The sequence below is a fragment of the Portunus trituberculatus genome, chromosome 35 (assembly GCF_017591435.1).
Source record: "Portunus trituberculatus isolate SZX2019 chromosome 35, ASM1759143v1, whole genome shotgun sequence".
NCBI lineage: Eukaryota > Metazoa > Arthropoda > Malacostraca > Decapoda > Portunidae > Portunus > Portunus trituberculatus.
The window spans coordinates 8,791,347-8,808,846 of NC_059289.1; the positions used below are offsets into that span (position 1 = coordinate 8,791,347).

General features: G+C 49.9%; 1 protein-coding gene across 1 annotated transcript in view; it reads left to right on the forward strand.

Moving 5' to 3' along the window:
• Positions 1-17,500, forward strand: part of LOC123513112 (zinc finger protein GLI2-like) — a 137,838-nt gene that overhangs the window by 84,129 nt on the left and 36,209 nt on the right. The window contains 3 exon segments of the mRNA XM_045269989.1: positions 2,647-3,258; positions 3,261-3,654; positions 3,778-3,959. Coding sequence (XP_045125924.1) covers positions 2,647-3,258; positions 3,261-3,654; positions 3,778-3,959 — 1,188 coding nt within the window.

Below are 17,500 nucleotides of genomic sequence, written 5' to 3' on the forward strand. Positions count from 1 at the left end.
TTTAGTTTATAATATTATTATAACTATTGTTACTATTTTGTATTGCATTGCATTTCTCATGTACTAATATTATGTCAAAGATAGTTCTCGGCAACTCACCGTGAACTTTTGGCTATTTACTATTTATACCTTTGTAATATCAATTTGTAAATAAAAAAAAAAAAAAAAAAAAAGAGAGAGAGACAGACAGAGAGAATATGAGGAGCAATCGAAAAGATGAAAAGTGAAAATAGTAGTAGTAGTAGTAGTAGTAGTAGTAGTAGTAGTAGTAGTAGTAGTAGTAGTAGTAGTAGTAGTAAGAAAGAGAGAGAGAGAGAGAGAGAGAGAGAGAGAGAGAGTGTGTGTGTGTGTGTGTGTGTGTGTGTGGTGGGAGGTGGAGGGGTCAGTGGAGTGTCAGGCATCAATCACAGTGTTACTTGATCCCTTGGCCTCCACCCAAAGTGTGGAGTTTTCTCATTAGCGAATGATCTTCTGTTTACCTCCACTCCTCCACTCCCTTCCTCTCCTCCCTCTCCCTTCACTCACTCTCCCTCCCTCCCCTACTTTTAAACATGTATTGTCCTACCTTCTCCCCTCCCTTCTCCCATCCACTCTCTCTCTCTCTCTCTCTCTCTCTCTCTCTCTCTCTCTCTCTCTCTCTCTCTCCCTCTAAGCATACATTTTCCCTCCATCCCCTCCCTCCACCCTTCTCTCCTCTCTTCTTGCTTCCCTCCCTCTAAACATATATCCTCCCACCTTCTCTCCTCCCTCTCCTCTCCTCCCTCTCTCTAAGCATACATTTCCACCTCCTCCTCTTTCCTCCTTCCCTTCCATCACTTACTCTCTTTTTATTTTTCTTCTGCTTCTTCTCCTTGCCGTCCTCCTCTTCCCCTTTCTTCTTTCTGTAGATCTCCTCTCACTTTCTCTTCCTCTTACCATGACTTTCCTCCTCCCCTTTATTATCTCCTCCTCCTCCTCCTCCTCCTACTTCTACTCCTCCTCTCTCCTCTCTCTTTCTCCTCCTCCTCCTCCTCCTCCTCCTTCTCGTCCTCCCTCTTTCCTCCATCATCTCACCCACCCCAAGAATTCATTACTTTATATATAGTTCCTCGCTTTCTCTTCCTCCCTCTCCTCCTCTTTCTCTCATTCCCCTCAAATAATCCCCCCCTCTCTCTCTCTCTCTCTCTCTCTCTCTCTCTCTCTCTCTCTCTCTCTCTCTCTCTCTCTCTCTCTCTCTCTCTCTCTCTCTCTCTCTCTCTCTCTCTCTCTCTTACTACCCTCCTTCTCCCCCGCCTCACGCCCTCCCTCTCTCCTTTCCTCCCTCCCTCATAACAGTTGACAGTCACCATCATTATCACGCTGCGGCGAAGACTGGACCAGAGGAAGCAGTCTGGCCCATCACATTAGCGGGGCAGGCCACCACAAGAGAGAGAGAGAGAGAGAGAGAGAGAGAGAGAGAAAAAAAAGATATACAGGGTAAGAATATGTGCACCTATTTCTGCACTGTACACCTCTCTCTCTCTCTCTCTCTCTCTCTCTCTCTCTCTCTCTCTCTCTCTCTCTCTCTCTCTCTCTCTCTCTCTCTCTCTCTCTCTCTCTCTCTCTCTCTCTCTTACAAAGTTTACCTGTGGTTTAAATTATGAAAAATACTAACTGTTTACAAAGAAATCTCCCTCCGTTAACGTGGTCTCGAGTCTAAAGAGGCTGGCGCGTGTGTGAGGGACCGCTGTGAGCTGGGCAGGGCTGGGCAGGGCTGGGCGGGGCTGGGCGGGGTTGGGAAGGGTGTAAGGAAGTAGGACTTGGGAAGACGTTATGCTTGGGGTGAGTAAAGCAAGGGCACGAGTGAGTAAAGGATGGACACTGGGCTGGGAGAATTAAATAGTAATGGAGTAAGGGAGTAAGAGTAATGAGTGAGGGTAGGAGTGAGTGATTGTGCGAGGGATGAGAGAGAGAGGAAGCTGAAGGAAGGAAAAGATGATGAGGGAGGATATAATGTAAGTGAGGGAGGGTGAGGAAGGGAGTGCACTACGGGGAGTGGAGTGAAAAGGGGTAGCGTTGAGGAGTGGCCGCTCTGGCAGTGGTTAGTGGCCCGGATAAGTTCACCCACTCCACCCATCCCTCCATCCGCTCCACCTGCTGCCTAACACTTAACACTTACTGCCCGCCACCGCCGCCGCCGCCGCCTGCTGTTCTCGTCCACCTGTACAAGAGAAACATACTTTATTGCAAATGTCCACAGACTCCTTCTCTCTCTCTCTCTCTCTCTCTCTCTCTCTCTCTCTCTCTCTCTCTCTCTCTCTCTCAGTCCTACCCGAAGATCGGTCGATGAGCTCTGAGCTCGCTCCGTAATGGAGAAGACTGGCTGGGTGACCAGCAGGCGACCGAGGTGAGGTGAGGTCTCTCTCTCTCTCTCTCTCTCTCTCTCTCTCTCTCTCTCTCTCTCTCTCTCTCTCTCTCTCTGCAGACGCCCTTGGCCATTAAGGAGGGAGGAGGGCTCTGCGTGTGGAAGTTAAGCGGCGTGTGTGCCGCGGCAAGTGAGTGGGAGGCGTTCGGGGGGAGTGTGTGGTCAGTGAGCGTGAGTGTGTGAGTGCGTGAGTGGCGTGTGGTGTGTTGTGAGTGTGGCGTGTGGCGACCAGGAAGGTGTTAACGAGGCTGTCTTCATTACAGAGGCGGAGAGTGACGCGCGGGGCTCCTGCAGACCCGCCAAGGCCGACACCGCCACCAGCGCCAGGGCGTCCTTCGAGCGCTCCTCCTTCACCATCTCGTCCCTGGTGGGCCGCAGTCTCTCGCCCTGGGCCAGCCACGTGGACGACGGCCCGAGGAAGACCAAGGAGGAGGAGGAGGAAGAAGAGGAGGAACACATCGAGGTGGTGGACAGTGTGGAGGAGCCTCTAATGACAGACTCCCAGGACGCGCCCGGCGACCACCTCAAGGAGGACGGAGACAAGTCCCCCTCGGGCCGCGCGCTGTCCCCTCTGCCGCCGCGCGACGCCAGCCCCGTCGTCACGTCCTCCATCTTCGAGAGCCTGTCCTCCGCGGCGGCGGCGGCCAAGGCGCCCATGCCTGAGTTCAGCGTGGCGCTCAACCTGTCATCCAAGCAGGACGAGACCACCACACCAAGCCTACGCGAGCCGCTTGTGGCCAGCAAGGTGAGCGAGGGCGGCAGTGTGGGTTCCCCGCTGTCCCCACGCGAGGCGCCCACCTTCCCTCACAGCCGCCCCTTCCTGCCCTCGCTGCCCTTGCACGCCCGCGACACCCTGCTTGAGATGCCGCGGCCCCCAACCTCCCCCTGGGCCTGTACCCCCCGCCGCCCCTCGTCCTCTTCAAGAAGGACGGCGAGGCCTCCTCCTCCTCGTCAACTCTGGACGCGAACCGGAACAGCCTGGCGGTGTCCTACCCGTCGTCTTTCAACTACTCCTTCCCGTGGAGCATGGCCAGTTCGGAAACTCTATTCCCTTGGTCTTTGCCCACGCACGGCTCGCTGCCCCTAGACGGCTCGCTGGTCAAGCCACTGCCCCTCGGGGACGTGTACTCGTGCATCAAGTGCGAGAAGATGTTCAGCACGCCACACGGCCTCGAAGTGCACTCTCGTCGCTCACACAACGGCAAGCGGCCCTTCGCCTGCGAGTACTGCAATAAGACCTTCGGCCACGAGATCAGCCTCACGCAGCACAGGTGTGTGTGTGTGTGTGTGTGTGTGTGTGTGTGTGTGTGTGTGTGTGTGTGTGTGTGTGTGTGATGCCAGGTGGTGCATTACAATATGTAAGCGGTGTTGGTGACGCGCGTGTCTCCCCCCAGGGCGGTTCACAACGCGGAGAAGGTGTTTGAATGCAAGCAGTGTGGCAAGTGCTTCAAGCGGTCCTCCACGCTGTCCACGCACCTGCTCATCCACTCCGACACGCGCCCCTACCCGTGCCAGTATTGCGGCAAGCGCTTCCACCAGAAGTCTGACATGAAGAAGCACACTTACATCCACACAGGTGAGTTACTCTACCCATGCACCACCATTTCACCTCAACACACATGTAATTACTCCACTACCACTCTCCCCCATGCAGCCACTTCCGCCACCACTACCAGCAAGGCCACACGAGGCAGCGTCATTGCCTCACTCACTCACTCACTCCACTGTCATCCTCCCTTCATAAGTGTTCCATAGAATGAAGTCCCTCAATCAATCATCATTCCCTAACGCAGCAAACAGTCGCAAATTGCCCCTCGCAACCCCTGCTGGCTGGTTGGCCGGCTGGCTGGCTGGCTGGAGGAAAGGGGCATTGGAGGGGAGGGAGGGAGGGTCGGCCAGTGTTGAGGTCCTCCGCTGTGGCCAAATATTGTCTCCATAAAGTCAACAAGCGGCCGCTGACTCGCCCACCCAACCGGCAGTCCGCGTTCACTCAAGTCTTATCCGGCTGTCCATTTCTTTTTTTTTTCCATTCCGGAGAGCGAGTGTGTAATCCGATTTCACGAACCGATGACTTGGAAACCTGCTATTGAAACACAAACCCATCACGACGCCCTCCCCTTTCCTCCCCTTCTCTTCCCTTCCTTCTTCACCCTCTCCTCTCCTCTTCTTCCTTCATTTTCCCTATTTTCTTTCTTCCTCCACCTTATTCTTCCATTCTCCTTCCTCTTCTTTTCTTGTTCACATTCTTCCTCCCTTCCTTCTGCTTTTTCTTCCTGTTCCATCTTTCTTTCCAATCCTCATTCTTGTTTCCTCTCTCATCGATACCCATCCTTTCATTTTCCCTTACCTTCTCACTCACGCCTTCCTCACGCCCCTCTTCCTCATTCACGCACCATCCACGATCACCACCAATCTCACCACCACCGTTGTCATCACCACAGCGAGACATTTCATGCTGCCTCACTCCTTACACCTCATTCTCATCTTCTCTTATTCTTATCCTCTGCACTCCTTCTCTCTCTATCTCTCTTTCTCTGTCTCTCTCTCACTCACTCACACTCACTCGCCGCTGCACACCTCACAAAACACCTGATTAATTAAGGGAAGAACAGCAACGCCAATAACACCAACACCAACACCAAAGGCTGGCAAAAAAAGGGTGGGAAGTGAGGGAGAAAGAAATCGAGTTTCATTTCGCGATACGTACCAAAACGGTTCATGATTTCAGGGGTTTTGGGGGCCGAGAGTTGTATTGGGTTTAATCGTCTCTGATAACCCACCCACCCACCTACCCACCCACCCACCAGCCAGCCACGCAAGCCTAGCACACACACACACACACACACACACACACACACACACACACACCTGAGTCATTGATTCCTAGGTCTGTTTGCTTGCTTGCTTACTTGCTTGTTCCCTGCCGCTGCCTTTGCTATTGGAGCGTGGGGGGAGAGAGAGAGAGAGAGAGAGAGAGAGAGAGAGAGAGAGAGAGAGAGAGAGAGAGAGAGAAGCAGATATGTTTACCATACCCACACTTCCTTATCATCTCTCTCTCTCTCTCTAGTTAGGTTTCCGTGTTTTGACCATAACAAGGCTGGTTCCAAGGCGGATAGATCACAGCAGTGCTCATTCTAATAACAATTATCACCTTTACATGGCCGAAGCTTCTCTCTGATACTCAGTTTTTCACTCATGCATTTCTAAAGGGTTAGCAGAGTTACCAGCTGATATGACACTATGATACCTGTGTCAGTTATCTAAAAGGCTTTGTTCTCTCACCATGACTCTTTTCCAAGGCTACATAGATGACTAAGAGTATTTCTTCTTTTAATAATGAAGAAATCATGTTAATCTATCACCAGAATTGTAAAAAAAAAACATCTTTTTAACCCAATTTCACTTCAGTATAAAGCCTTATGAGTGTGGTGGAAGTGCGGCGGGGAAGTGTTCCAAAATAAAGACAAGTGGTTGTTGCATCATTTGTGTTTGTCGTGGACGGGAACACACTCAGGAGATGTTAGGGAGGCGCTGTGATGCAAGGACAGGTAAACAGTGTGGTGGTTGTGATGGTTGTGGTGGTGGTGGTGCAGGCGATCAAACAGTGCGGTGTTCGTCCATATTAGCGAGTGTTTGGGAGTCTGGGAGGAGGAGGGAGGGGAAGGGAGGTGGTGGGGAAGGGAGTGGAGGGGAGTTCACGTCAGATAATGAGTTGGAAGTAGTTTGTCAGCTTTGCACAAACTATACTTGATAGGGACGAGTTAATTACATATTCATACAGGGAAAGGAAGTATCTGTCATTATGTATTCTGAAGGGCTCCTCCTCCTCCTCCTCCTCCTCCTCCTCCTCCTCCTGTCGCCAATAGGATAGCAAAGGGCAGGTAATGGGGGAGTGAGTTTGAGGCAGTTTAATGAGGTTACATTAACATTTCCGAAACCATACGTGATAGGAACCAACTGATTACATATTTGTGAAGAGGAAGCGACAGTCTATAGATGAGCAGCGTGGCGCGATCCTGCCGCTGCGGATCAGAGCGTGGATGGCTGGGCTGGCGAGGTTGGACGCGAGGGAAGGGTGTAGAAAGAATCGGTGAGGCTGGAAAGTAGTGGAAGGCATACTGGAAGTGACTGGAGGGCTTGGATAGATTCTGTGAGGCTGGAAAAGGGAGGATTAGAATAATAAGACTGGAAGTTACTAGGATGGTGAGGTTGGAAGTAACTGGAGGGCATGGATACATTTTGTGATGCTGGAAAGGAGAGGATTGTGATAGTAAGGCTGGAAGTGACTAGAATGATGAGACTGGAGGGGAGGGAGAGGTATGGAGACATTCTGATACTTGAAAAGAGAGAAAGGTATGGATGATCGTGATAGCGAGCTTGGAAGTGAGGTCTGGAAACTGTGTGACTGGAAATGAGAGGTTGTTTGAAGACTTTGAGGCTGAAAAGGAGAATAAGTAGAAAAATTATACAGGACTTTATGGAAAACAAAGAACTCACGAAATGTTACAAGCAGAAGGAGAAGAATGTCCAAGAGCCTTCACCAAAAATTACTTCATGTCAAAAATAGAATAAAAAAAAACAAGAACTGCCTGCGGGAAAAAAGCTTTTGGTGAGATTACACATAGCGTTTCCAAAAACTACACGTAACACGAAGCGATGGCACACAGTAATTGTAAAGGGGAGGAAAGTATCCGCTGCTTTATATTCCACAGTGGGAGGCGGAGTTCAATAGTTGTGGTGGCCAAGTGGTGATCTATTTTAGGGGCACGTGAATCAATCAGGGCACCGCACCCACCACCACCACCACCACCACCACCATCACCTCCTCTTACCCCACCGGCCAAAGTACAGCCTGCCGCTACTGTGCCAAAATAAAAGAATATCACGTCCCGCCACACAACCAGTATGCCCCGCCACCAGTACTGTCCACACTCAGCCCGGAATACAAACCTGAAAAACACCTCTCAGTAAATCTTGCCCCAGTACTATTCTCACTGTACCTGGAATATAAGCCTGAAAAGCACTTCCCAGTATACTCTGCTCCCGGTACTGTGTCTAGCCAGCCCACAATCAAGGGAGCAAGGCAGCCCAGTACATCCTGACCCCGGTTCTGATCCGCCTCGCTCAGAATCAAAGCCAGAGAAGGATTCCAAGCACAAATCCCCAGTATATCCCACTCCGGTACCGCTGCTGCTGCTGCTGCTGCTGCGTGTGGAATCAGAGCAAGGCGGGCAGGGCAGGAGATCAGCGCCCTGCCGCCCTCAGCCGCCGCCGCCGCCGCTCTCAGCAAGCTAGAGAGAGAGAGAGAGAGAGAGAGAGAGAGAGAGAGAGAGAGAGAGAGAGAGAGGAAGAGGGTGAGAGGGGCGCTAGTGCCAAGTATAAGTAGCGTCTTGCCTAACGACGGTACTTGACGCCTGCAGGTCTCGCCAGGGGCAGAGACAAATGTGGCAGGGGGCGGCAGGGGACAGGACAGCAGGGGGCAGGGGGCAGGGAGGGCAGGAGGAGCAGTAGGGGCCGCTTTATCAGGGAGGTGCAAGGTGCAATCATCAGTTTGCTCAATTTGACGCCCCGTGTAAACAGCGGCAACTTATTACCCGGCACAATATTGCTCCATTATGCTAATTCATTTACACAACCCTGTCGCCAGCCTCTTCACACCGTTTCGTCTCGTTCCGCTCACTTTCGCCCCGCCTGCTACCGCTGCCCTGGACGCCAGGGAGGCGGGGAGTAGGCGGAGGGCGAGGGCGAGGGCGGCATGCTGTACCACCTCCTCCCAGGCCACATCGCTCACCGGCCACGCTCTACAAAAGACAATGAGTGGAGTTCAATCATTGTTGGAGGGCGCAGCGGCGAGGCGACACCCGGGCTAGTCAAATTTGGTGGAAGCGACCGCTCCGGGACCCTCCACTTCGGGAACCGCGGGAGCATTTGTTCGCTTGACAATTTCAGCTACTTCCAAATGGTTCTCTGAAGGTGTGTGTGTGTGTGTGTGTGTGTGTGTGTGTGTGTGTGTTTACCCCGCTTCCTCTTCTACTTCTCTCATCCTTCCTCCCTTTCCCCTCTCTCCCTCCTTCCTCCCTCCCTCCTTCCCTCCCGGTATGAATCTTAAGGCAGGTTCAATTTTGATGTTACAATTTTCACCGGCATTTTACGCTCGAGAATTACCCCGAGCAGCGGTGGAAGAGGAGGAGGAGGAGGAGGAGGAGGAGGAGGAGGAGGAGGAGGAGGAGGAGGAGGAGGAGGAGGAGGAGGAAAGTAGTTAAGGGAGAGGAGGAGCGCCCAGCCATCTGCTTTTGTCCCAGCCCTCCGCGGCCGCCGCCACCCGGCCCCAGTCCGATCCTCTCTTCCCGATTCGGTAAACAGTTTTAAAATTAATTCTTACATCCGATTATTTTCTGTCTCTAACTTGGAGCGCGCGGGAATTTTACAGCTTCATTCCTAGTCATAAATGAAGGAAAAAACGAAAAGAATGGGATTGTTCTGAAATGCAAAATGAAGCCACAATGCAGGCAAACGGAGGACAGTAATGGCGCGCGCTGAGAATGGCCGCCCGGTGACCACTTTGTATTCAATAAGCATGTCGGTATCAATGTAATTTACTAAACTGGAAAATAGGTCGGGTCCAAATTGAATTGTAGAAGGATGGGGGGCGGGTTTAAATTCATCATGACGTTTATTCTGACTCGCCCGAGGGAGCCGCGCGGGAAGACAGGGAGGCTGGCTGGCAGGGAGGGAGACAGGGAGGCAGGGAGGGAGATGTCGGTGGGTCTCGCGTCGCTAACTACAACAATCACCCCTTGCCTCTCGTCCCCCACACGTTAACGATGCAATTGGACGGTTAAGGGAATCTTACGGGTATTTTACTCCGTAGCGGCGGGCGGCGGCCAACGAGGCGTGGTGGCGGCACGCGCCCCGCACCGCGACCTGCCGCCACACCGCCACACACGCCACACTGTTTGAACACCACAGGACGCCTCTCCTTGCCTCACCTTGGGCACTGCTGTGGTAAAACTTAGTACCCACTCATGACCCACTCACTACTCGCCCAACACACGCTCAGCATCACTCACCTCCCGCCCATAGCCCGCTTAACCACCCAGCCACTCAGTCCTACCACGCAACACTCAGCCACTCACTCAAGCCCACCAGGCAAAACTCAGCCTTTCACTTAGCACCGCCACGCAACACTCAGCAGATCACTCAACCTCCGCTACGCAAAACTCAGCCTTTCACTCAGCACCACCACGCAATACTCAGCCAGTCAATCAGCCCATGCCACGCTACACTCAGCCTTTCACTCAGCCCCTGACTCAGCGGCACCACGCAACACGCAGCCCTTCACTCAGCCAAAGCTACACAACACTAAACCCTTTACTCAACGCCGCCACACAACACTTAAGCCACTCAGCCCCTCACTCAATGGCGCCACGCAACACTCAGCCTTTCCTTTAGCCCCCTCCACGCAACACTCAGGTCTCGTCCGCCAAACACAATCGTTCATTAATGTTTCACCGCCAGCGCCTCTCTCAGTCAATAAAAATCGGGTCCCGGAGGAGAGTGGCTGTGTTTTATTGCCGCCTTGACTGCACTTCACAACACACGGGCGGCGCTGATCAGTAGCTCCCCGGGGCGAGGTTAGCGCCGGATGAACCCTCTCCCCGCCTCTCCACGCCTCTCCCCGCCTCGCCGTAAAGGAGCCATGAATTTATTACATTTGATTTTATTACTTGGATGACCAGAATTGTATGGTTAAAGTCGCCCATTGTGAAATTATTCGTCCGTCGCTGACACTCCTGGCCAACCTCCTCTTTCTCACCCAATAGTTAGCGTAATGTCATACAAACAGATAAGTGAGGGCCAAAAGATCTGTTGCTGCTTGTTATCCATTATATCTGTACAAAAAAGGAGGAGGAGGAGAAAGAGCAGGAGGAAAGGTATCCTGCCTCCACCTATGTGTTGGGAAGGTGTGGAGGTAAGGAAAGCAAGAGAAAGTTGATGTGGTTGGAAAGGTACTACTTAAGACAGTACTTCTCTATCATGCTTAAAGAATGGGTGTATGACTGGATATGTATCACACACACACACACACACACACACACACACACACACACACACACACACACACACACACAACACAACACAACACACACACACACACACACACACACACACACACACACACACAACACAACACACACACACACACACACACACACACACACACACACACACACCACCACCACCACCACCACAGCATCACCACCTGCACCACCACAGCATTCTATCCCCTCACAACGACACCACCATCACCATCACCATCACCACCACTATCACCATCACCACCACCGCCACCACCACCACCACCACCACTACCACCACTACCACCACTCTCCGCACCACGCCCACGACGCCCACACTGCACGGGCGCCCTCCATCTCTCCCTCACAGAATGGTAATGATCCAAATTGACCTCTGATTGGGGTCTGCGCTCCCGGCAACCGACAAAGGGAGGAGGAGGAGGAGGAGGAGGAGGAGGAGGAGGAGGAGGACGAAAAGGAAGAGGAGGAGGAGGAGGGTGAACAGACAGGGTTGAACTCCTCCCATTTTTCCCTTCCCTTCCCTTCCCTTCCCTCCCTCCCTCCCTCCCTCCCTCCCTCCCTCCGTCCCTCTCACAGTCTGAAGGGGATTTGTTCTTTTTGGAACCTCGTCAAGCTTCCATTTACATATAATTGAGGTCTGTGTGTGTGTGTGTGTGTGTGTGTGTGTGTGTGTGTGTGTGTGTGTGTGTGTGTGTGTAGTAGTAGTCGATCTTTTCCTCTTCATTGATTTATCTCTATATTGTGTTTCCTTTTTCCTCTTTTTTTTTCTCTCTCTCTCTCTCTCTCTCTCTCTCTCTCTCTCTCTCTCTCTCTCTCTCTCTCTCTCTCTCTCTCTCTAAAAAGACTCGGGCAAGGATAAGACAAAAGAAGAATGGAGAAAGGAAGAGAATCGGGGAAGAGAAAGAGAACAGACACTTCTACTTTGCCTGTGAGCTCCCTTCTTGCCTTCTTGCCTTCTTTCCTGCAAACCTTCTACTATATTACTATTCTGTCGCTATACATAGAGCGAAGTGAGGGCCAAAAGGTCTGTTGTTGCTTGGAGGAGGAGGAGGAGGAGGAGGAGGAGGAGGAGGAGGAGGAAAAGGTAAATAGCGAATGATGAATGAAATTTGGAAATGAAAAAAAAAAGAACAGGAAGGGAAAAGCAGGACGTTCCGGGAAAGAAAAAGGGAGGAATGGTAGAGAAGAGAAAGGAAGGGAAGGAGAAGATAAGGAGGGAAAATAAAGCAAGGAAAGCCAGAAAGGGAAGGAGTTGAAAGAGAAGGGGGAAAACAGCGAGAGAGGGAGAGGGAAAGGAAGGGAAAAGGAAGAAAAGGGAAGAGAAGAGAAGAAAAGAGAAGAAAAGAGAAGAAAAGAGAAGAGAAGAGAAGAGAAAAAGAAGAAGAGAAAAGAAAAGAGAAGGGAAGGGAAGGGAAGGGTAGAGAGGAAAAGAAAAGGAAAGAAAGCCAGGAAGACAAGAGAGAGGAGGGAAAACAGGAAGAGGTGGAGAGGAAGGGAAAGGTAGGGAAGGGAAGGGAAGAGAAAGGAGGAAAACAAGGACATATGGAGAGGAAGGGAAGGGAAGGAAAGGGAAAGGAGGGAAAGGGAGGGCGGTTAGACATCTACTTCATCACTATCGTCTGGAGTTGTTATCTTGGCTGCTAATTTGGTGACAGTCCTGATGACATCACCGCCACTTGTCACCAGCATGTGGGTAGTGGCGGTGGGTAGTGGTGGTGGTAGTAGTGGTGGTGGTGGTGAAGGAGGAGGAGGAGGAGGAGGAGGAGGGATATGGTGACTGGACTGATAAAGTAGAGAAAATAATGAAATGAAAGAAAAACGTTTGAAAAGAGGGAGGAGGAGGAATAGGAGGAAAGTAGGAAAAGAGGAGGAGGAGGAGGAGGAGGAGGAGAAGGAGGAGGAGGAGGAGGAGAAATATAGTGACCAAACTGATAGACTAATAATAAAAAAGTTACAGAAGAGCAAAAAAATAAATAAATAAGTAAAGAGAAGGAAAGAGGAAGAAGAACAAAAAGAACAAGAAGAAGGAGAAGAAAAAGAAGAAGAAGAAGAACAACAACAACAACAACAGGTAAAAAAGAACGATAACAACAACAAAAACTAAACTAACAAAACAATAAAGGGAAAAAAAACAAATACACACACACACACACACACACACACACACACACACACACACACACACACACACACACACACACACACACAGTACAAGTGAAGAGGAACCAGGAGAGACAGAAACAGGTGAATGTAGAGAAGCGTAAAGAGAATAAGCAATGAGATGAGGCGGCGAGGGAATGGAAGAGTGCAAGGGGAAGAGAGAGAGAGAGAGAGAGAGAGAGGGAGAGGGAGGGAGGAAAGGAATAGCATAGGGTTAGTCGCTGGAGAAAGACGAGAAGGAGGACGAGGAGGAGGAGGAGGAGGAGGAGGAGGAGGAGGAGGAGGATGACATAGAGCGAGAGAGAATGGGGGCGACAAGATAACAGGACAATTAACAAGGCTATTATGTTTCGGGGAAAATAATGAAAATAAGAAATGATAGGACAGAGAGAGAGAGAGAGAGAGAGAGAGAGAGAGAGAGAGAGAGTGAAGGATGGCAGTGGTGATGGTGATGATGATGGAGGGTGGAAAAACGAAAAAAAAAAATGGAACGTAATGGAAAGATGAAATGAAGGAGGAAAGACTCATTTGAACAGAATTTTTTGAAAGATAAGAGATAAGCAAAGTGAAGAATAAAGGAGAATAAAGGAGAAATTAAGAAGAAAAGTGTGATGTGAATAGAGTACAAAGACAGTAAATCAAGCTGTACACTATAAAGCTTAAGATTAAAGATGAGTAAAGCGAAAATGAAGAGAAAATAATAAGACAATGCAGTTTTAAAGGTCAGGATTTTGAGATATTACACCACCACCACCACCACCACCACCACCACCACTATCACCATCACCACCACCACCACCACCACCTCCACTATCACCACCATCACCACCACCACCACCACCACCACCACCACACCACAACCATCATCACCATTACCACCACCATCATCACCATTTCCACAACTACCACCACCAATCCAAACCACTCGCCCCATGATCACTATTTCAACAGAGGAGGAGGAAGAAGAGGAGGAGGAGGAGGAGGAGGAGGAGGAGGAGGAGGAGGAGGAGGAGGAGACATTGGGGAACTAAACAGCCATTTCTTAACATTACTAGGAAAAGAGGAAGGGAGAAGAAGAGAAGGTAGAGCACAGAGAAGGTGGGGAGAGAGAGAGAGAGAGAGAGAGAGAGAGAGAGAGAGAGAGAGAGAGAGAGAGAGAGAGAATGAAGAGGGAGAAAGGAAATTACCCAGTACCTAGAAACCATTAACTAGGAAATGTTTGAGGTGACACATGTTACAGAGAGAGAGAGAGAGAGAGAGAGAGAGAGAGAGAGAGAGAGACAGGAAACTTGAAAGCGAGGTAGAAAAAACAACACAATTAAGTACAAAACAACAACAGCAACAACAACAACAACAACAACAACAACAACAACAACAACAACAACAACAACAACAACCCAGCAAACAAACAAAGAACGTAAAATAAGAACAAGAAACAATGAAAGAATAAGAGAACGTAAATTTTAAAGAAAGTGTAAATGGATGATAAAAACTGAACTGAACGGAACTGACCGACTGCCTGGCTGGATGACTGACTGACTGACTGACTGACTAACTGACTGACTTACTTACAAACTGGTGACTGACTGATTGACTAACTAACTGACTGACTAACTGGTGACTGACTGACTGACTGACTAATTTGTGTGACTGACTGACTGACTGATTAACTAACTAACTAATTCAATAACTAACAAACTTACTGACTGACTGACTAACTACCTAACTAAATAACCAACAAAACTGACTGACTGACTGACAAACTGACTGACTGACTGACTGACTAACTACCTAACTAAATAACCAACAAACTTACTGACTGACTGACTGACTGACTAACTAACTAACTAAATAACCAACAAACTGACTGACTGACTGACTGACTGACTGACTAACTGGTGACTGACAACTGAAACGCGATCCCTGCCAGCCAACAAACAGCTCCGTAACAACGCACAATATCTCACATCTCGCAGCACTTAATGTTACGTGACGTGACGTGACGGGAGGCGGGACGCGACGGCTAACGTTACCGGCAAGAGTTACGAGGAAGAGGGAAGAGAGAAGAGGGGTGGAAAAAAAAAGGCGGGGAAAAAAACTGTGGAAAAAAGAAGATGAATAAGACGAGGCGAGAAGAATAAGTGGGATGATGAAAGTGTAGAAAGATAGATGAGGGAGAGTAGAGAGACCTTATGCTTGCTATTACGTAGAGAGAGAGAGAGAGAGAGAGAGAGAGAGAGAGAGAGAGAATTGATCCTTCCTTCTCCCTTCCCCTTCTCTTCTCTCCATCCCCTTTCCTTACTTCTCTCTCTCTCTTTCCCTCCCTTCCTTCTTCACTCTCCCCTCCCCACTTCCCCTCTCTTCTCTCTCCTTTTCCCCTTCCCTCTCTTCCTTCCATCCAGAGCTTCCTTCCTTCCTCATTCCCTCTCCCTCTCCCTCTCCCTCTCCCTCTCCCTCTCTCTCCAGCACTCAGCCGTGATATTAACATTATATAAAGGGAACAATTTCGCTCACACGAACATCAACGGAACTTATACTCAACAATTTTCTCCCGCCATAAATTACTCGGAGGACGAGGCTAAGGACGAGGAGGAGGAGGAGGAGGAGGAGGAGGAGGAGGAGGAGGAGGAGGAGGAGGAGGAGGAGGAGGAAAAATGCGAGGTCAGGGTTGGTGATGGTGTTAATCTGTCCCCAAAAACTCTCTCTCTCTCTCTCTCTCTCTCTCTCTCTCTCTCTCTCTCTCTCTCTCTCTCTCTCTCTTTCTGCGATTTTCCCTCCATTTTTCGATCATACCAATTTCTTCCCCTATTCTTTCTCCATCTCCTTCTCCTTCCCCTCTTCTTTCTCCTCCTCCTCCTCCTCCTCCTCCACCTCCACCTCCACCTCCACCTCCTCCTCCTCCCCCTCCTCCTCATTGGTATCACCAACACTCAAAGTCACAAACAAAACTAATAACAGCCACTTAAATCGAAGCCATCTCTTCCTCTTCCTTTTCCTCCTCCTTCTCCTCCTCCCCGCCCTCTTCCTGCTCCTCCTCCTCCTCCTCCTCCTCCTCCTCCTCCTCCTCCTCCTCCTCCTCCTCTTGTATTTACTTCCACTCATTGTATCTTTTGTCTTTTTCTTCCAGTCGTATCTCCTCTCCTCTCTTTTACCTCCATTCTTTCCTTTCCTCCATTCTTTTTCCTCCACCTCATTGACTCCTCCACCTCCTCCATTTCTAACATAACCTCAACTAACGTTCCTGCTTCTCTCCCTGTTTCTCCATTTTCCTTCTCTCCATCTCCTCCTCCTCCTCCTCCTCCTCCTCCTCCTCCTCCTCCTCCTTCATTCCTAACTTAACCTATCCTAATTTAATTTTGTCCTCTTTCTTTTCTTTCTTCTCCCTGTTTACCTCCCTGTTCCTCTATTTTCTTCTCTCCTCCTCCTCCTCCTCCTCCTCTTCCTCTTCCTCTTCCTCCTCCTCTTCCTCCTCCTCTTCCTCCTCCTTCCTCCTCCTCCTCCTCCTCCTTCTTCTTCTTCTTCTTCTTCTTCCTTCTCCTTCTCCTTCTCCTTCTCCTCCTCCTCCTCCTCCTTCTCTATTATTCCTAACCTAACCCTCTAACCCCCTGTTTTTCTCCTTGTCTACTGTGCCACCCTGTCTTCCCTACCACTCTGTTTTTCCTCCTCCCTGTCCTCTCACCTACCCTGCCCTGCCATTCCCTGCTGTATCCTACCACTCTCTCTTTCCTTCCCCGTGTCCTCTCACCACCCCTAACCCTACCCTACCTTACCCTGCCATATCTTACCATTCTGTCTCTCCTCCCCCTGTTCCTGCACCATCCTTAAAACTATCCTTCTTTACTCTATCCTTCAATATCCTATCGTGACCACACTGACCTACCCTACTGCAGGATACTTGGGCTTTTAAGACGAGGGTGAGGCGGAATAAGGCTGTACTGGGCCGGGGCGGGGCGGGGCAGGGCAGGGCGGGGCTGGGCGGGGCGGGGCGGGGCACGAGGCTACCAACCCAGCAGTCTCGTCTTGTTTTGATTGCTGCCATTAGAGCGAGGCAGTAGGGTCATTAGTGCTTTGTTATAACACAATCCCAAGGCAAGCCACCCATTCTGGCTTTAATTAAAACTCCCCGCTAAGGACATTCTCTTCCTCTCTCTCTCTCTCTCTCTTTCTTTCTCTCTCTCTCTGGGTCTCGTTCTCTCGCTCTCTCGTTCTCTCGTCTTTTCTTTCTTTCTCCAGGTTTTTTTTTTATTTCCTTCTGTCTCTGTTTTTTTTTGTTTTGTGTTGTGTCTCCTGTTTAGTTTGTGTTTCTTCTTCTTCTTCTTCTTCTTCTTCATTTTCTTCTTCTTCTTACTGTTCTATACTTTTCCCCTTTTGCTTTCTCCTCTTCCTCCTCCTCCTCCTCCTACTCCTCTTCCTCTTCCTCCTCCTTCTCCTCTTCTTTCTCCTCCTCCTCCTCTTCTTCTTCCTCCTCCTCCTCCTCCTCCTCCTCCTCCTCCTCTTTCTCATTACTTTTCTTGTCCCATTCTTTCTCATTTCTTTCTTTCATTTCTAGTTTTATTCTTTCTCTCTGCATTTCTTTCTTATTTTTCATTATCATTCTTTTTGTCTTTGTCCTCTTTACGGTTTCTCTTCTTCTTCTTCCTCCTCCTCCTTTCTCTCTTCCTACTATTACTACTATTTCTCTTCCCCTTTTTCCTCCTCTTCCTTCCTCTCCTCTTACTGTTACTGCTATTACTACTGGTTGGACGTTACCGCGATAAACCTAATCTAACCTAACCTAACCTAACCTAACCTAACCTAACCTAACTTAACCTAACCTAACCTAACCTAACCTAACCAAACCTAACCTAACTTAACTTAA